Source organism: Frieseomelitta varia, unplaced genomic scaffold (genome assembly GCF_011392965.1).
Source record: "Frieseomelitta varia isolate USP_RPSP 00005682 unplaced genomic scaffold, Fvar_1.2 scaffold_139, whole genome shotgun sequence".
In the NCBI taxonomy this organism is placed as follows: Eukaryota; Metazoa; Arthropoda; class Insecta; order Hymenoptera; family Apidae; genus Frieseomelitta; species Frieseomelitta varia.
In genome coordinates this window covers 179,160-199,182 of record NW_025109072.1, presented here as the reverse complement: position 1 = coordinate 199,182, position 20,023 = coordinate 179,160, and the positions used below count along the sequence as shown (strand labels likewise).

Here is a 20,023-nt window from a genome sequence, read left to right as displayed (position 1 = left end):
TATTTGAAGCACAAAAATTTATGAATTGTAATATTCATATAAATATATTTTCCGTGCATACCATATCTCGATATGTTAAAAACATAATTAAGTATAATATTTCTATATATTAAAATTGAAGAAATATGAGTACATTTATACGTATATATGTATATTATTATAATACTGTTCTCAATAATACAACTTAAAAGCATATGCAATACATTTAATGATTTTTTTTTTTTTTTTTTTTTTTGATACAATTAGTCTTAGATTATTGCTGTAATTTATAATACATAATATAATTAAAAGAATAAACAAGATTATACTATATAAACACAACAAATTATAAAAGAAATACTGAAGCAGTCTGTATTGAATTAAATAGTCAAAGACTTGAAATATATCTTAACATATTCTAACGTTATTAAATGTTTATCAAAATTGAATCTATGATTTATTTTGTTTAGTATAAAAACTGAGTATTATGAACATAGTATCTCAGTCTAGTTCTTAAAAAATTCTTTAAGACAAAAAAACATAATTTTAATAAAATTCCTTGTATTTAACAGAGAATTTAAGTATTATTATTTTTTCAAAACTGTAAATTATATGATTTTTATTACATAAATAAAAATGTAAATCTTTCTAAATTTTTTTAATAGTACTGTCTAGGTACATATATGTACAATTTTGGCAAAGTGGATAAAAGCAAACATGCTTTATTTTGATAGTGGATAGTAATGATTTTAATTCAGATTTGATACTTGTGTATATTATAGTTTATCAGCTTATATAATCATTTTTGAATTTCATAAATCATATCAAATAATTTTTGATATCCTGAATAAATCAAATTTTGCATACTAAGATGTATTTTGAAATGAAATATTCGTTTATTGCTTTCAATAAACCTACTTTCTAAATTAATGATTCATAATTATAAAAAAATGCACACTTTTTATTACAAAGTATCAAATTTTTATTTATTCAAGATATCCAGTTTATGATTGTGTACTAAATAGTAATATTGTGAGCAGAAGATGCAAAAAAAATTTAATTATTTTGAACATTAATAAAAATTAAATTACGATAATATACTTGTTAGATTAAAGTTAACAATAATCAGATTAACTAGACATAAGAAAAGTATACATCTAAAAATATTCTTTTATCATTATTTCGTACAGAAATATATATATTTATATGTATGTATATAAGAATTTAGTGATTTAAATTATTCGAATTGTTCAGAGAATATTTACAAATTTTTATAGTAAAACATATTTTGAAGCTTTTGTAGCCAAATTATATTGGCAGTAGTTTGTAATTACAGTGTTAAAACACTGCAGAGAATAAAAAAATATCTATACGTATGATAGTCTTCGTAATACCCTCACACAAAGCAATTAATCATCATAAACATAATTAATAGAAGCACATGTTCACTCATTTCAAATTTGTATAAATTTTTGTATTACGAAATTTTTTATATTACGAGGCTGCTTATTAATGTTTATTTTAACATATTGAACATAGGAAAATGTCACATATTGCTATATGCAAGTTATGATTAATGTATTTATGATCCATATCGATTTTTATTATTAAAATTATCTGTTAATATTTGTATTGCAATTCTTAATAATGAATTATTTTCTCTCTAAAAGGTAAATTTGCTTTTATTAAAAGATATCACTGAAAAACTGAAACAATCGTGAAATCCTAAAATGATTCAAATCATAATACTTTTTTTAAGTACTTATTAATTGTATTCTTTAAAAAACAGAAATATTTTAACGAACAATAAAAGTGCATCCGTTAAGAATACCATGTATGATTCTACAATAAAATCATATGGTAGAAACCACCTATATCCTTTCTAACAACGAGGAATTATTATTTATAACAAAAAAAGGAATATTATATGAGAACTATATATAAACTAGTTTCTCAGTCAACCGTTACAAGATTTCGTCCTTATTTTTAGAATTAATCAGATATCATCAAGGATTGATTTTTTTTTTTACTTCTAAAGGCAACAAATCGTTAGATTAGTCCTCGTTTTTTCTTATAATCTTCCAAATTTAAAGATCGTCGAGGTCCAGTATCTTTGATGTTACTAATGGGTTTCGGCAATACACTAACAGGATTATCTAAAAAAAATTAGAAATACCATGTTTATATAATAAAAAATATAACAAATGCTTAAAATTTTTATTCAGAATAAATATAAAATTAATTTTTATAAAAACTTACTTGGAATTGGTACTTCTAAGTCTATTGTGATATCAAAATCATGAGCATTAAATAAATCTTCAGTACTTTGTTTCTTTTTTGTTTCTTGGCCATTTTCTTTTTCACATACTGCTACTGCTTCAGTTTGTTGAGGACTTGTTTTACCAAGGTCTGGAACAGTAGATGATACTTCGTCATCTTCTGGTTTGAAAACCATTCTTGGTTTTGTACTTCGTCTAGTGAATGGATCATCTACCTTTTTACCCTTATTGGCTTTAATCTCTTCCTATTACATAAAAAGCACATAATAGATTAATAATATACTTTAATAATTTTTATATTCTATAGTATGTTATTAATTTACCATTATTGCTTTTTCAGCTTCTTCAACATTCTTTTTTCGGTTACGATCATTAATGTATGATATGCTAGATATCGTTGCAGTGCGCATTTTATCAAGTTCAGATGCACGTTCCTCAAGTTCACTCAATTCTTGATTAAGCCGACTAGCAGTTTCGTCATCTCCTCTACAATTAGCTGCATCCCTTTCGCGCATAAGTTGTGCCTTTTTCATTGCATAATTATATGGATTTTGTTTAAATCTTTCCTTTTCTCGTACTATTTTTTCTATATCTTCTTCTTTGAATTCATATACTAAAGCCTCTTTGATGTCTTTTAATTTTTGTTCAACTTCTTCAAAAGTTGGCATTGATATTCCTTGCAAAGCACAAGTTTCTTTCCATTTAAGAAATTCAGATTCAGTAAACTCTTGATTCGACACAAATTCTAATCTGAAGACACGTTCTTGAGCTCCGTGTCTTAGTTTCAATCCTTTGTTCGTTCTTGTCCCACCAAGTTGATAGATTTTTCCTGTTTCACAGACACCGCTAATTTCAGCTACTCTGTATACTGGTTTTCCGTTATTGTTTCCAATGCCAATTCTAACAAAACAACCTTGTACCACTCTATCAAAGAAAGGTAGATGTACAAATCTTTCCATCTTATGACGAGATAATCTAATTTTATTGAGATCATCCTTAGAATTAACATATATTGGCTTTTTCGGTTTAGCTTTATTACTGGTAATAGATCTGCAAAATGATATATTCGATTAGCATTAATATCATTAACTAATGTTATCTAATGTTTTTAAGAAAAGAATTTGGCTTTTTAATCTAACTTTTTATCAGCATCAGAATCAGTATCTCTACTGTCACTTGAAGATGATCTGCGAGTAGATGATGGTTTAGCAATTTCTTCTTCTTCACCACTATCTGATGAACCACTATCATCAGAATAAATATCAGATGCTTTAAGTTTAGTTTTGTTTGCCCCTCCTTTGTGGTCATCTTCTAATTCTTCTTCTTCAATATCTTTTGACTGCTGTTGCTGTTGTTCTATTCTTTGTTTCTCTTTCTCTTCTAAATAAAAAAAGAGAAAAATAAAATAATTAATAATTCTAATTACTTTTTAATTCATTTATTTTATATTAATCTTTGTATTCAATACTTTACCCCTTTCTTTCTTCTCTTCTCTTCTTGCTTTAAGAAGAGACATTGCATGGAATTTTTTATCTTGTTTTTCTTCTATTGTCTTTTTACGATCTTTACTTCGTTCTTTAGGATCTGGTGCTCTATCAACTTTCTTTTCTTCTGCACTCTTTTCTTTCTTTCTTGATTCTTTTTGCTTTTTTAATTCTTGTTTCTTGGCCATTCTCAATTTCTTTTCAATCTCAAATCTTGTTTTCATGATTTCACGTTGTTCAATACGTTTGAAGATTTCTTGTTCACGTTCTTTTTCTGTCATTTGAGCAAGTCTTGCTTGATCTTCAGCATCTCCCATTAATTTATCATCATAGCCATCATTAAATTCTTCTTGGCTAGAATCAGAAACACTAGCATCTGAGTCTGAAACCTCACCTAAAAATAAGAAATTACTCTGTTATACAATTATAAAATAATTTTACAAAATATCATTATTAGTATTAATTTTACATGTATTATTACCTTCTTCTGGTTCAGAGACTTTTTCAGGTTCTTTTTCACTGGCACTTTCTTCGCTACTAGACTTTGTCACCTTACGTTTATTTCTTTTACTTGGCACCTTCTTCTTTTTATTTTTCCCAGTTTTTGCACCCCAATCATCATCTGAATCTGATGTGTCTGAATCATTTTTATTGTCTTTCTTGATAGTGCCAGTTTCTTCATTAGAAGGAGATTCATCTTGGGCTTTGCCTTTCTTTTTCTTGGCAAGAGATAATAAGTCCTGATACATATAAATTAAAAATCAGAATTCAATTGTTTTTAAGAGAGATAAATTTGTTAAATATATGATACACAAAATATTTATGATTACCGACATATATACGTATATTTTCTCTTACTTAAATTTAAAATAGCAAATTTCTGTAATTTAAAAATCAAATTAAATTCAAACTTAAACGCATACTATTTAGCAGGTTATGTAAATTTCGCTTGTACATTCCTTTCGAACTACATTTTAAAAACGTGGAACGTGATTTAAGACAAAGAACACTACTAGGAAATTCAATGTGTCAAATCTTCTACGTTAGAAGCTAACTATAAGTATAAAACAGAAGATATACAATACGAGATTTTTATGTAAGGTTATATCATTTACATTATCCAAATCCGATCCACTTTCTGATGCACTGCCGGTAGTATCAGAATCTATAAGAGCCTGGTTCTTTCTCTTTGGCATTATCACGAGAATACGTAAACGGAGATTGTGAAAATTGCACGCCCTCCTAACACGGATAAATCTAACGTCATGCAAGGTACACTAAACTAGGAAGACCGCGTAGAACCGAAGACGTTAAACATCAACGTTCATACAGTGGTACGCCGTTCGTTTCATCGACCTAGTTTTACACCGGACCAATAATATTGTGTCGTACCATGTGCAATTACTATATGTTTACTTATATAAAAAAGATCGTTACCATAATATTTCTTTTACGTAATAAACAATTATTCGTATTCCTGTAATGATTTCGCAAGTATAATAATTTTTTTGCGTAGCCAATCGAAAATTTGAACGAGGTCTTTGTCCGTTCTTCAATGCCAAAGCGTGCTGTTCATGGTCGTATAATTGTGTTCTAAACATTTAAAATGAATTAAAACTTCTAAATAATTGAATCTTGATAAACCAATGAGTTGAATAACTTTTCAAAATTAAACGAACAAGTATAGTTCAATTTTATAAATTGTGCCGATATTTGTTAACTATAAAATTTTAAATAATTTCTTCTATTGTAATCGACATTCATACTCAATGTCAATATATTTTTTTTGTTAGTAATAAATTTCAATTATTTTATATGATTATTTAGAAATGAATTTGATCGATGTTTCTTTTCCGTTTTACAAAGTTTCTTCAAATCGAATTTTCTAATGCTTGTAGTTTATACGCAGCACGTTTAATTTTCCATTGGTAACGAGTCGTATGATAATTCAGTTTGGTGACATTTCCTTCCGTACATTGGTAATTATGAATGTTGACACTTTTTGCCGTCAATGGCGTATGATAGACGCAAGTGTGTCGATGTGTCAGATAAATTTTATACTATATCGGATTTTATATGACGTTACAGTTAAGCAGTGAAATGTAACTATAGGAGTGGCATTTATAAATTAATTGTAATAGATAGTAGTGTCGTAGAGAACGTGACCATTCTAATTACGGATGTTTAAACTTGGAATGTTCAATGTCTGTGAATATGGAAGTAGAAAAGAACACATCCAAAGAGGTTGACACTCAACTTTCGGCCAGTGATTCGATGGAATTTAATGATGATATTCAAAAAGACAACGAAGATATCAAAGACGTCGAAGATTCATTGTCTTCTCTTAAAAATGTTACGATTGATAACGAGAAACGTGACGATACTATTATATACGCACAATTTGAGAATTCTCAGATTTACGCGAAAGATGCAGAGGATAATCTAGTGTCGACGAACAACGAGGAAGAAGAAAAAAGCGATGAAGATAAAGAGAAGGAATTATCACAGGATGAAAAGGTTTTAAAGAATGATTGCAAGACTGAACAAACAGAAGTAACATCAGAAAATTCTACTAATGATTATGTGTCTCAAGCTCCATTAGCTTTCACAATTGATTTTGGCAATAAGGAAGTTGATACAACTAAATATCAAAATTTGTTTGAAAGATATAATGCTAGACACAAAAGAAATTTGTCCACATCTAAAGTAGGTACATTTAAAACACGTAAGATTGAATTACATTAAAGTTTATATTGTGGATAATGTTTATATTGTGGATGATATAAGAAAAATATATAATACAGATAAAGTAAAATTGATGTTACTAAGACTGAAATTAAATTTTTAGGTAGAAATAAATACAAAAAAGCCTGGTACTTTAATTTCTTCAAATTTCACACAAAAACAAAAAGTATCTAGTACACATTCTGAAGGTTATTTTAGTAGTGAGGATGACACAAAACGGAAAACAGATCAATTGTCAGAGAAACTGAAACAACTAGGTAATCCAATTCTCTTTCCTTTAAAATTACGTTCAAATATTGAAAAATTAAATTTCTATCAAATTTTATGTTTTTGAAAATTATGTTCTCTAAATATGTTATATTAGTTATGAAAATAAATAATTTCCTTTATAACTTTTTGCTTTAATAATAATATTTAAGGCAAGTATTATTAATTATTAGTGTAATTTAATAATTTCGTGTAATATAAACATGTGTTCATTATGTAATGTTTAATATGTTTAAAGTTTTGCAATGATTGAAAAACAATTCCTTTTGAATAGCAATGTATATAATGGAAGACTATATTTGTAATGTATGAGTCATGATGAAATCATCTTTACTATGCTTTTTAATATTCTTCTCAAGTACTTTCAATATATTCACAATATGTAGGTTGGCAACATTAACGATTGTAATATTACTTATGATATTAAAAAATTGTATTGTCATGTCAGAAAATATTAATTATCTATAAATTCTAATATTAATATTGTTTTCCACATTTCCATTATTTTGCAGTCTTGATTTATTATTGAATATAATCTATTTTTAGGTTCAAAATCATTTTTAAAACCATTGCATATCTTACAAAAATCTGAGTCTAATATAAAAGTATCAAATTTTCAAAATAAACAAGACACAATGAGTAAATCTTTTGAACAATCAAAACAACCTAAACTTCCTTATAAAAATCTTTCTTTAGAACTTGGTTATACAGAGAAAACAAATGCAACATCATATTGGGTACCACAAAAGTCTGCTACTATAAATGATTTAAGTAGAATTCAATTGAACAATTATGATGATGATGCTGAAAAATTGTATACAAAGAATATTGATCAAGACGATGAATATGAACATTCATCTGATAATATATCTGATAAAGTGTCTAACATAAATTATGTTAGAAGTAAAACTATAAATATCAAAGAGTCCAATTTATCTAGTGTCAGTTATACAATGGAAGTAAATCCAGATGATTTAAATGAAACAAATATAGATGTTTTCAATGTAAGTAATATTGATGGAGGATCAGATGGAGCAGTTAGTGAAGCAGGAACATATACAATTCATAAAGATTATACAGATGAGGAAAAAGCAAGAATGGATATTGATAAGGTATTTAATGTTGGTGTTTTAACTGAAGAAGACAACAGTGAAGCATGTATTCATAGTTTTAAAGTAAGTTAATTATTCATTTATTATGATAAGTATTCTTTTATGTATTTAAAGTATTTCTTTTATTTATTTAAAATATTTTTTATTTCAAAGATGAGTGTTTCAAGAGATAACAATACGTGGATATCAGAATGGGCCACTCAAGTAGCAGAACATAATTCGTTACCACCAGCAATTGGTGGATCAACTGGTCGTACGCCTCCATTAAGTCCATCCAAAATACCATCTCCTATTCATAGCAGATCACAACGACTCGCTCGTAGCCGCAATGTATGAAATATTTATTAATATTAATGTAGTAATGATACATGCAGTAATGATACATATACGTAACAAACATTTTTAGGAACAAAGTGACAGCAGTTTAGATGTGGAATCATATTTACGAATAAAAGAGAGGATTGGTTTAATTTCAAATCAACATACACTTATTGATTCTGGTGGAGAATCAGATGATGATACCAGTAATAGTTATAATACACCACCACAAAGTTCACAAAGAACACCAATACATGGGGTTTTAACCAGGAGAGGAAGTTTATCTGAATCTCTTTTTAGGAGAATTAACACCAATGAAAATAGGAGAAGTATTCGTAAATATATAAGTCCAAATAAATCAAAGACTGAAGACACAAATGCTGAATTAAGTAGTCCGTCCAAAGAGTTTACTTCCCTTCATTTAGGAAGACGAAGTAGTTCCTTGGACAGGTAAAGAAATTTTTATTTATATAAAAAAATATAATTTAAACTATTTTTACAATCTGATGTTTTATAGGAGAGACTATACATCTAATACAACGGAATGTAATACGTCCAAAAGAAATAGTACGAAATATCAAGATGATGAAATTAAATACTCAAATAGTCCAGTTTTAAATCGTCTAAGACCGTCTACACCAAAATTAACAAACAGTCCAATTGTAACTCGTAAGACAGCCACTAAAATTCTAAATTCACCAGTATTGGAAAGAACTAAACATTTGACAAAATCTTCTCCACAAGCTAAAAATATTGGATACTTTACATGCGTTGAAAATAGGTATAAATAAGGAATAAATATTGAGAGCTTTCATTTATATATTTATATATATTATATTATTCTAATTGTTGTCCTTGTTTTAGTCCTTATATGTTAAGAAAATCGAATAGTACTGCAACTTATCACGAAGAAAATGTTGACTTTAATACGATAACAGACAGTGTTCTTCAAAATAGTCCAAATGTTAAACGTAATTTAAATATCCAAAGATCATGTAGCAATGCAAATATTAGAAATATAAAATCACAAAGCCAGTCATCCCGTCGTAGTAGCTTTAATAGTAGTGATATTGATAAAGCATCTTTACCAGGAAGATATCTTGCTGCTTCTGACAGTAGCAGTGAAACTGGTGAACAACAAGCAAAATCTTCATTAGGTTCAATTTCTTCTGGAATTAAATTAAATCGAGCTTTTAGTATAAGAAGAGCAAGGTACTTAAGAAATAATACATTGAAAGTAATACTGATATGTATATTTATTATTATACTTCATAATGTCTAGATTAAATTGTGAATCTGATACAACCCCAAATACAACTCCTGAAGAAAGACGTAGAAGAGCACAAAGTGAAGTGAAGTCAGCATCTTTAAATAAACAGCAAAATTATCATCGAAGTCGTACAAGTAATGCGAATGTACATAATAAAGAATCTTTAAAAAAATCAGAATCTATAAAACCAAGAGCTGCATCTATATCAAGAACTGATAGTACAAGACTTAGTACGAGATCATCTCATGTAAGTATTTTAAATTTATAAATATTTTACTCTTCATATTTCATTTTAGTTCTTTAAAATTTTTTAAAATTATTGATTTGATGTAATTGTATAATTAATAGTTATTTAAAATATTTTCTTAGCATGTTCCTACTACACAACGACCTACTCAAACAATAAGTAAAGATCAGAAAAAATCTGGTAGAAGCAATTCAACATTGACATCAAAAGAAGTAGAATTTCAAAATTGGAAAAGAAGAAAAAGTTATGATCCAATGAAAGCAGCTGCTGAAGGTAGAAAAAAATTGATAGACAATTCAAAAAAACACCACAGCACAGAAGATAGTTCTGGAAAGTAGGTATCTATTGAAAGCATGATGTTGCAAATATTTCCAGAATGTAATTTTGTTTTATTTTAATTTGAACAATATATTTTTAGCCATGATAATTCTGTATTACGGTCGGCAAGTTTTCATGGAACAGGTGGTACTCTTTCATTAGCTAATGAATGGTCTGACAACGAATTAAGTATTGTTAAGAATGACAATCAAGTACCTCCACCATGCAGTCCGCAATTGGTAAATATATATATATAAATAGTTTTTTAATGAAATTTGTATTTGCTCTAAACAGTTACTTAATTTTTTGTATACAGGAAAGTGATAGTGATGTAGAAACATCATATTATTTACAAACAACACAAAATGTAATGTCAGCTATGTCTGCTCGTATTACGGTTTGTCATTCATCAGCTTTAATGGATTCGGATAATGACAGCGATGAAGATACTAGTCATAGTTTACACAAAAGTATATCAAAAACATTACACCAAGCTAGTGACACAGAGAGCAGTGATGATCGTCATCCTAATGCACAGAATGCTATTTCAAATACTAAATATAATCGAGCGTTTAGGTAAAAGTTTATAGATATAATTAATATGTATTATCATTACGCATATTTTAAAACTACACTTGCAGTTTACGTAGAGCAAGATTAGACGTGCAACCTACAAAATTACCAGGAAATATAAATAAGAATAAATCGGGCACGTCGGATACTCGAAAATCTGAATCTTTTACAAGCATCAGTAGGACTGACTCTGGACGTTTTAGTATGAGGTCAAATAGAACTACGACTATTGTATGTATCTTTTAGATAAGACATGTTCGTACATATAACACACGTAAGACAATTTTTACATTTTTGAGTGTTCTATGTCATAGGGACCTAAAATAAAACCAAAAGAAATGAAAAAGCCCGCTACGCCGAATGCAAGAGAAGTCGAAATGCAAAATTGGAAACGTCGTAAAAGTTATGATCCTATGAAAGCAGCAATGGAAGGGAGAAGGAAAGCAGGCTTGGCTAAGAAAAATACAAATGCCAATCTTTCTCCGAGGTAAGCAATTGTTTATTCTTTTTTTAAACCTAAAATCATATGAAAATATTTTGTTATTCAGTTAATATAAAAAGTAATTATTTCATTGTGTTGGTAGGACCGATAGCGATCGATAATCTAATGATAGAGACCATCGGTACAAGCAAGTGGTACGAAAATGACTTGTTTGATTTTGCAATGTAGATTTTTTTAAGAGATACACTAAAAAATGTAACCTCAACATATTTTTTCGTAACCTCTTAAGAAAATTTTATTGCAATAATGCTGCTTTTTGATATTGTTTATTGTTTATATTAATCCATCGCCAATGCATTATTAATCTGTGAATACTATGGATATGTCAATTTAATATAGAAATATAATGTTTTAATTTATAAGAAAAATTACAAAAATCCATATTATTCATTGTTTATTTCATGACATCATTCCATGATTGTTTTTTAGTGGACAATTGCAAAAATAATGGTTACTTTTTACTAAAATGAAATTATTTATATATAAGATAGTTAGAAAGTAAGCCATAATACATATGTATTTCTCTTATGATGAGTGTGCAGGTCAGAAATTTCAGAATAGTTTGTTGTGGCTTATTAATGCAATATACAGCTAGATTAATGTGTTAATTATTACTTTGTTTTACTTGCATGATTTAAGAAAGAACCAAGCATATCAAAACATTTTTGTCTGTGCACAATTTCTCCTAATATTTCTTATTTATATCAAATATTTATATCATAATTTGTGAGTGATAAAATTAAGAGGAAAAAAGGTTATGAAAGAATTATATTGATAAAATAACTTTTATAAAAATTTTTGTGGAAATTTCCAATTACAATTTTTACAGTATCTTACATTATATAGGTATAACGCACCAGCATGTTAAATATATACAACAGTATAATTTACTGGTTCTTTCTTCATATGTTATAAATAGAAATAACATTATTTATTTTGTTTTTAGCAATGTTGCAAGATCACGCAGTTTTCATGGCTCATCAGGATTTGGAATTAGTGATTGTAGTGACGAAGAATTGGTTATATCTGCAGATGAAGTTGCACTTTATTAAAGGTCAAGTCATTAATGATATTATATAAACGAACTTAATTATAAAAATTTCAACTATATTGATGTATATAAAGACTAAAAGAGAGAGAATCCATTCTCACAGAATTGCTCTATGAATAGTTCTATACATTATAGATTATATGATCTGAAGGAGAATGTTAAGAAAATCTTTTCTATATTAAAAAATTCTATTTTTTGCAACTTTTAACGTTAAGAATCTATAGATCTATATGACTATTGATACTATTCTAAGTTGAAGTATTACTGTTCAACAAAATTGATGCCTACTTTCATAATATTTATGTGGAAACATTCTCATACTCTGATTTTTTTTGTTGTAATATAAATTTCGACTATGTCCTAGAATATATTGTGTTTCCGAGGAAAATATTTACGAATGTGTTGAAATTTTGGAATTTGTGGTGAAAAATATCGTAGTTCCAATCTTAGGGCCTAACAATAATAAATATTAAATAGAAACAGAATTATATACATAATTGGACCAATCATATAACGGTGTAAAGATTAATATGTTTGCATCTAAGATTCAATATGTTAATTATTTTTTATTGTAGTAAATATCCTCTTGAATTTGTAAACATAATTTTCAATGATATTATGTGCTCTCTAGTTTATTTTAATTAAGTTTTATGCATTATTGGAAACAACATGTATCATTACAGATACTACTAAATTATTAGTTTTTGATAAATATAAAATTATTCATACTGCTCGAAAAATAAAAAAAGACTTTATTAATTAATATATATGAGTTCTCTGTGTTTCAAAAATATTGACATATGCAAAAAGAAAAAGAAGAAAAAAAAATACTATTTGCTCTGAAAAGGTGCAATGAATTATTATAATTTTTACATTCAATAATTCAATAATTAATGTGATCACAATATGCTTTAAGATAATAGTATATATTAAAGTATTATGTTTTATTATTGATCAACTTGATTGTGTGTTTGCATTAATTATGTATATACTAGCTGATTATTTAAACTAATTATTAAAACAAATATATCTTGCATATTCGCTTAATAAAATTAATATGATCAATGCGTTGATCTGTATAATCTAGAAATGGTATTAAGCTCATTAATGTACACTGATAATACCGTCTAAGAAAATTTTTAATATGTACTTGTTCAAAAGTTTATATTACTTGATTGCTTGCAGCTTGTTGCTTGGTTATAAATTTACTAGCCATTTCAAATTTTTACAATTTTATGTAATTTTTCTAGTTAAAATTAATTGTATTGTATTTTTACTGCATAATTTTTTTTTAAATAAATTTTATTTCTTTTGTTTAAAAACTTAAAATTCAATAAATAATTTTAAAAAGTATGTATGCTGGCTATTTAGAATTTTCTAGAAATTGCGTATTATTTTTAAAAAAATATGCAGTAAAACATTAAAGTTCATGATTGATTTAGAACAAGAAAATCATTGTTTAATGAAATGTAACATTTATTTTTATTGAAAATTAGTTTCCATAGTTTTATTAACATTATTACCATTGTCAAAATGCACTTTGTTTGTTGTACATTTTATTTTTAATAATCTAACAAGGTGCTAATTATAAGATTTGTTTCACTCAGTTTTCTATTCTTTATCTCATTTATCTCTAAAATCATAAAATGTTAAATAATTTATAATGCGAACGAATATGAAGTAAATGTAATTCCGCAGTATATCTTTCATATACACGCATATAATGACGTTAAATCTTCGTGTACAATGAACTCTTCCAAAAATGGTGCAAAATAATTTTACGTTACGAAATTATATGTTATATTATACAAATTTTTAATAACATGTTATTATAAATATCTATAGTGATGCATGTGCATAGTATCATGACATCTTCTTTTAAGATGGATACCTTTTTTCATGTTCTTCCTTTAAATAAAAGTGGGCTTCCATAGTGAAGATCATTGTTATTTCACAAAACTGCTACATTATTTTTTATATAAAGCTAATCTTTTGTTATTTGATTTTATATAAAGCGAGAATAATATTTCATTATTTACTTTATAATTTGAACTTTATAACTTTGATATATAAAAAAGAATAGATAGCAAAAATTCTCTCTTTTGATGACAATACATATACATATGTATATACTAGTATCTCATATACACCTAATTTAGATACAACTTTGTAGAAATTTATATTTTGTTAATTTCAGTTTATGATAATAGTTTCCTTATTAGATAGATAGTATATTATATAAATTCTTCAAAGTATTTTGTTAGTAGAACATGTATACATATATATTCGTACAATAATAGCAAATATGATATATTTTTCTATTTTTAGTAATCAGCGACAGATATAAGTTTGATTCTGTTGTTAATTATTTTGTATAATTTTTAAAATATGCATCACTCGTTTCTTGCAATGTACGCGTTGCCTATAATGTAATAAATAGTAATTAATGACTTAAAATGTACTACAGGATATCTTGATATGTTTGATAAGTATACAATAATAAATACTGGAAGAATAATGTACTTAGCTATTCATGAAAAAATGTTTTAATTATTTATTTTTCTATCTCATCTTAATGATACAAAAAATTTCATATATTTAATATTCCTTTCGTCTATAGTCAAATTGAAAATTTAAAAATATCGATATTACAGAACTGACTATTATAGTACGTACGTTGAGTTGATGATGGCGCTTATGATAAGAATTATGAACCATAGACGAATACGTGATGTCACAACTCATTCATTCCCACTGACTTATACGCACCATACGAGGATTAGTGGTACTACTTCGTGACGCGACTTTATGAATTGATGAACTACGTAATTTTAATATTTTAGATAAACAGAAAATACAAAAAGATCAACTGTAATCTGTAATCTTTCTTGTAACAAAGTGAAGTCAAGCCTAGAATAAATATAAATATGTAGACATTATTTATTCACAAACCTTCTCCTTCACCTCTCTACTATTCCCTATTTTGTCACTCATACCTTATTCCTTACTATATAATACACTACATAAATTTTGCTGGCAACACCGAGCGTCTGCTTAAGAACTCACGTGCGCCAAGGAAGTTTGAAATGATTGTACGAGTGTATGAAATGTTTTGTTAAATTAATTTTTGTATACATCATAATTATTAAAAAATTAGAAAGATGAGCATGAAAATATCTTACAGAGTAAGTATATATAAAAGGAAATTTGCCTGATATTCACATAACCTTAAATATTTATACATTTAGTGTCATAAGATTAACCTTAATTTAAATTTAATAAAAATTTTTAATAAAATTTAATAAAAATTTTATATAAATTTGTACGTTTCAGGCAAATATAAATGATTTTTCAAATCATTCTGATAATTCATCGCTTGAAAACGATGGCTATTCTAATGATGAAATTGATCAAAGCAAAGACTATGAAGATGAAAATGAAGAAAATGAAGAAAATGAAGAAAATGAAGAAAATGAAGAAAGTGAAGAAAATGTAGAAAATGAAGAAAGTGAAGAAAATGTAGAGAATGAAGAAAGTGAAGAAAATGTAGAAAATGAAGAAAATGTAGAAAATGAAAGTGAAGAAGAAGAGAAAGTTGAAAATATTGTTAAAAGAGAAAATTTTCATTTAATATCTGATAAAAAAAGAAGAAAAGTTACTGATGATCTCACAGATACTTCATTGAAGAAGAAAAGGAAATTAGACAAAGATTTATATAAACCACCAACTGTTGATGAATTAAATCAACTTAGGGAAACAGAAAATTTATTTCACTCAAACTTATTCAGATTACAAATAGAAGAAATGTTAAATGAAGTTAGACTTAAAGATAAATACAAAAAATTATTTGACATTTGGTTCAAAAAGTTGAAGGAGACTATTGAATCTATAAGGGAAACAGAAGAATATCAAGTATGTAAATTTAAACAAAATATTTTTAAATAAAAATTTTATACAATAATAACTACAATAAATTATAGCTTTCAGATGATAAACTAGGGAAAAAGTTAAATGTACATATTCCAATGTTTGATGTACCAAAAGAAACAAAAGGAGTATTTAAATTCCTTAAGCCAACAGATATTGCTATTATAGGATCTTACATGTTTGATGCTGCAATCGGTGCAAATATTGTTGTAGATATAATGGTGGAAATGCCTGCCAAAATATTCCAAAATCAAGATTACCAAAATTATAGGTATATAAAAAAGAAAATGATATATTTGGCATACATAGCATCTAATATCACAGATGATATTACTGAGAGCAAAACGTTTATGAATGATACTTTAAAACCAGTTTTAAAAATTGTACCAAGTGGAAAGTTAGGTACTAAAATTAATGTATTGATACATGCATCAGCTGAAGAAGCAAGTTTTAAATTAAGTAGGTTTTTACCAGAAAAGAATAATGTTAGACCTGAATGGTTTTTTGGAGACATCAAAAATAGTATGTTATTTTTTTCTCTTATAGTGTATAATGATATTTTTTATTATACAATAATGATATTTTTATAATTACAGTTACAGAAAATTTTCCACCAACACCACATTACAATTCTATAATTCTTCATGATTTAACTATGAAAATACATGCAGAAAATATGAAAGTAATAAAAGAATATCCCAATTTAAGAGATGGTATTATTTTACTAAAGATATGGTTAATTCAACGTGAATTGGTAAAAGGTTATACAGCTTTTAGTGGATACATAATAACAATGATTGTTTTATACTTATTGTCTATTAAGAAGTTAAATACATTTATGAGCAGCTATCAAATAGTTAGGAATGTATGGAGCTATTTAAGTATGTACTATTTTTGATTTGTATATTTATATATTGATTGATTGATAGATATTTTTGTTACTATTAATTGCCTATTTTAACAGTACAGACTAATTGGTGTGAATCTGGAATCACCATGAATCAAAGTGAAGATAGTAAAAATAGAGTTTTAAGTTATCACAAATATTATGATTGTGTATTTTTGGATAACACTAGTTATTACAATATTACTACCCATGTGTCCAAAGCTACATATAAATGGGTACAAAAAGAAGCAGAACTTTGCTTAAGTCATTTGGACAGTACACATGCGAACAGTTTCCAATCACTTTTTATGAGAAAAGTACCATTTTATATGGCATTTGATCATTTTATACGGTAATTATTTTTGCAATTTATAAAAAACCATTAATTGATTAATGATAAAATTTTAAAAATTTATAGGTTTGAGGATACTGAAATGTTAAAAATTCTAGTAAATATTAATTCAAGTGATGAAGATAAGTTAGATTATGGTCCCAATTATCGGGCTCAAGCGATAAAAATTATTTCTAACATTCTCAAAAAAGGATTGACAAATAGAGTGCATCAAATTTGTGTATTACCAAATGAAAGTTCAGAATGGAAATACACCGAGAATAATTGTAACGATATTGGGGAGATTTTTATTGGATTAGAATTAAATCCAGAGTATTGCTTTAATATTGTTGATAAAGGACCTGAAGCAAATTTACCAGAGGTATGTCTAAGCTTCTTAGATATAATCAAAAGTTATTTATAGAATTTATAGTAACTATAAATTATTATTATTATTATATATTTCAGGCCATTGAATTTAGAAAATTTTGGGGCAAAAAATCAGAATTACGACGATTTCAAGATGGGACTATTCGAGAAGCAGTGGTTTGGTCGAAAGGCAAAACATTGTCAGGAAAAAGATTAATATGTAAAAAGATTGCAACATTTCTGCTGAAAAAAAAATTAAATTTACTTAAAAATAAATTTATATACATTGCTGATGAAGTGGAAGAACTTTTAAAATTGCGAAAGGTAACTAGTTTTAGCAATTTTTATTTGTAAAAATATTTTTTTGTAAAAAAAAATGTTTAGGTAAAAATATTTTTTTGTAAAAAAAAATATTTAGGTAAAAATAACACATTTCGCTTATGGAACGGGAGAAGAAGCGGCACTGAGAGTAATAAATGTATTTAATTGTCTCGAGAAAGATTTAATGTCTCTTACTGACATTCCTTTATCAATACATGGGGTTCAAGGATCTAGCGCCGTTTTTCGATATACAGATGTTTTTCCACCACTTGCAACTGTTTATCGACCTGATGATAAACTTATTAAGAAACATAAAAAAAATTTGATTTTATCAAAAAGAATAACTACTTCACCTAGATATGTTTGTCCACTTGATGTAAGCTTACAATTATCAACTAGTGGAAAATGGCCAGATGAATTGGAAGCTTTTAGACATACAAAAGCTGCTTTTCATATACAAATTGCAGAATGTCTCAGAAAACAATACAAGTTGACAGTAAAAGCCCACTTTCCATATGTTGATGTATATAAGGTTATTATTTTTCATTGATATTTTTCAATAAGATAAAAATAATATTTAACATACACAATTTATCAAAAAATATTTTTTTTTATTAGGATGGATTTGTATTTCGATTAAGAGTAGCCCATCAAAAAGAAATTGGTTGCTTGAAACATCAAGTAACCGAGGATGGAGTTATACAATATAAGGATAATGAAAAATCAATTGAATTAGAAAATAAGCTGTTTGAATTACCGAAGTTAACCAGTGCTTTACATGGGTAAGATTGATTTATCTTAAAAGTTCTTATACCTCTACTTAATATGGTATTATTTGTATTTGGTAGCTTGCATACTCAACAACCATCATTTGGACCTACATGTTGTTTAGCAAAACGCTGGTTATCTGCTCAATTACTAGATAATTCTCATATACCAGATGTAGTAGTTGAACTACTTGTAGCTTCAATGTATTTAACGCCTGCACCGTACAGACCATCTCAAATGCCACAAGTTGCATTTTTGAGACTTTTAGAAAGTTTTGCTAGGAGTCATTGGAATACTGATCCGGTTATAGTAAATTTCAACAGTGAAATGTCTAGTAAGTATTTATAACAATAAGTTGATACATCAGGAACTATTAATATATTATTTTTATATATTTATATTTTTTTCATTATATAGAAGAAGAAATAATTGCTGTTGAAACGCTTTTTGGATCATCTCGTGATTCTTTACCACCTCTCTTTATTTCTACTCCTTATGATCAACAAAGATCATTATGGACTAAAAAAGCACCATCTATTCTAATTTTAAATCGCATTACAATGTTGGCTAAACAATCTCTAAAATTGTATGAAGATCAACTTTTTACAAAAGTTTTGTTAGATTTCAAAACCTTATTCAGGCCGCCAATTACAGAATATGATTGTTTAATATATTTAAAGCCACTTATGGTTCCTAGAAGATTACAAGCAGTTGATGTTAATGATGAAGAACCAATTGTTGAGTGGCATCCATATAAACGACACTCGGCCCAAAAGGTACCAATTGTGGGTTTTGATCCTGTACAACTTTTCCTACAAGAGCTTAGGGTAAGTTTTTTGGTGATATCCGTATAATATTTATTTTATTTTTTAATATGTTACTAATATTTTTTCTTTCACATTTCTCTTTAGAATGGTTATGACGAATTTGCCTTGTTTTTCCACGACACTTACGGTGGTACAATAATTGGGGTTTTATTTAAACCTTCCGCACTAGGAATTAAGGAGTTTAAAGTATCAAATATCGGTGGTCGAAAATGTAATAACAATGAATTAGTTTTAAATATTTCGGCAATGATTCAAGATTTCTATATTCTTGGAAAAGGTCTTGTAGAAGCGATAGATGTTCGGTCAAAAAAGTTTTCTTTAACCTGATATTCCCTAATAAGTAGTTTTCTAGTTTTTTTTTATTATAGTTGTTTTATAGTCTAACTTTTTTATTGTATAATTAATTATGTACATGAATATACATAAAAGGCGACTAAGTAAAATACATT

General features: G+C 27.1%; 3 protein-coding genes across 8 annotated transcripts; 2 read left to right on the top strand and 1 right to left on the bottom strand.

Annotated features, from left to right (window-relative positions):
• Window positions 1-622: 622 nt before the first annotated feature.
• LOC122531977 (RNA polymerase-associated protein Rtf1) lies at window positions 623-5,093 on the bottom strand. Its single transcript, XM_043660374.1, has 7 exons — window positions 4,858-5,093; window positions 4,224-4,482; window positions 3,732-4,136; window positions 3,398-3,638; window positions 2,582-3,308; window positions 2,239-2,503; window positions 623-2,135 (listed from the first exon to the last, which is right to left on the bottom strand). The coding sequence occupies exons 1-7, from the start codon at window positions 4,936-4,938 to the stop codon at window positions 2,029-2,031; spliced, it is 2,085 nt and encodes a 694-aa protein (XP_043516309.1). The 5' UTR covers window positions 4,939-5,093; the 3' UTR covers window positions 623-2,028.
• A 629-nt stretch (window positions 5,094-5,722) lies between these two features.
• On the top strand, window positions 5,723-12,855 carry LOC122531954 (putative leucine-rich repeat-containing protein DDB_G0290503). 4 transcript variants are annotated; one of them, XM_043660340.1, is made up of 15 exons: window positions 5,724-6,448; window positions 6,591-6,744; window positions 7,301-7,929; window positions 8,020-8,196; window positions 8,273-8,634; window positions 8,702-8,965; window positions 9,049-9,396; window positions 9,467-9,707; window positions 9,824-10,035; window positions 10,120-10,258; window positions 10,336-10,595; window positions 10,661-10,823; window positions 10,907-11,079; window positions 11,177-11,228; window positions 12,041-12,183. In XM_043660340.1, the coding sequence occupies exons 1-14, from the start codon at window positions 5,945-5,947 to the stop codon at window positions 11,193-11,195; spliced, it is 3,645 nt and encodes a 1,214-aa protein (XP_043516275.1). In that variant the 5' UTR covers window positions 5,724-5,944; the 3' UTR covers window positions 11,196-11,228; window positions 12,041-12,183. The 4 variants fall into 4 exon arrangements, with proteins under 4 accessions (XP_043516266.1, XP_043516275.1, XP_043516258.1 ...); XM_043660331.1 differs by lacking the exon at window positions 11,177-11,228 and having other exon boundaries at window positions 5,723-6,448; window positions 10,670-10,823; window positions 12,041-12,855; XM_043660323.1 differs by lacking the exon at window positions 11,177-11,228 and having other exon boundaries at window positions 9,467-9,701; window positions 12,041-12,855.
• Window positions 12,856-15,138: 2,283 nt separating this feature from the next.
• LOC122531827 (nucleolar protein 6) lies at window positions 15,139-20,002 on the top strand. Of its 3 annotated transcripts, none has more exons than XM_043660075.1 (12): window positions 15,139-15,330; window positions 15,479-16,057; window positions 16,126-16,594; window positions 16,675-16,953; window positions 17,037-17,310; window positions 17,377-17,671; window positions 17,758-17,982; window positions 18,077-18,511; window positions 18,598-18,761; window positions 18,828-19,081; window positions 19,165-19,574; window positions 19,659-20,002. In XM_043660075.1, the coding sequence occupies exons 1-12, from the start codon at window positions 15,307-15,309 to the stop codon at window positions 19,899-19,901; spliced, it is 3,651 nt and encodes a 1,216-aa protein (XP_043516010.1). In that variant the 5' UTR covers window positions 15,139-15,306; the 3' UTR covers window positions 19,902-20,002. The 3 variants fall into 3 exon arrangements, with proteins under 3 accessions (XP_043516010.1, XP_043516004.1, XP_043516019.1); XM_043660069.1 differs by having other exon boundaries at window positions 15,142-15,330; window positions 16,669-16,953; XM_043660084.1 differs by lacking the exon at window positions 15,139-15,330 and having other exon boundaries at window positions 15,920-16,057; window positions 16,133-16,594; window positions 16,669-16,953.
• The last annotated feature ends 21 nt before the right edge of the window (window positions 20,003-20,023 follow it).

Bases quoted from the DNA above. Each gene is read 5' to 3' on its own strand.
- LOC122531977 (XM_043660374.1), bottom strand. From the start codon at position 4,938: ATGCCAAAGAGAAAGAACCAGGCTCTTATAGATTCTGATACTACCGGC. The intron at 4,137-4,223 runs GTAATAATACAT...TCTTATTTTTAG, and splicing joins AGTCTCTGAACCAGAAGAAG to GTGAGGTTTCAGACTCAGAT. The intron at 2,136-2,238 runs GTAAGTTTTTAT...AATTTTTTTTAG, and splicing joins CTTAGAAGTACCAATTCCAA to ATAATCCTGTTAGTGTATTG.
- LOC122531954 (XM_043660313.1), top strand. From the start codon at position 5,945: ATGTCTGTGAATATGGAAGTAGAAAAGAACACATCCAAAGAGGTTGAC. The intron at 10,824-10,906 runs GTATGTATCTTT...TCTATGTCATAG, and splicing joins CAAATAGAACTACGACTATT to GGACCTAAAATAAAACCAAA. The intron at 11,080-12,040 runs GTAAGCAATTGT...TTTTGTTTTTAG, and splicing joins AATGCCAATCTTTCTCCGAG to CAATGTTGCAAGATCACGCA.
- LOC122531827 (XM_043660069.1), top strand. From the start codon at position 15,307: ATGAGCATGAAAATATCTTACAGA. The intron at 15,331-15,478 runs GTAAGTATATAT...TGTACGTTTCAG, and splicing joins GCATGAAAATATCTTACAGA to GCAAATATAAATGATTTTTC. The intron at 19,575-19,658 runs GTAAGTTTTTTG...ATTTCTCTTTAG, and splicing joins TTTTCCTACAAGAGCTTAGG to AATGGTTATGACGAATTTGC.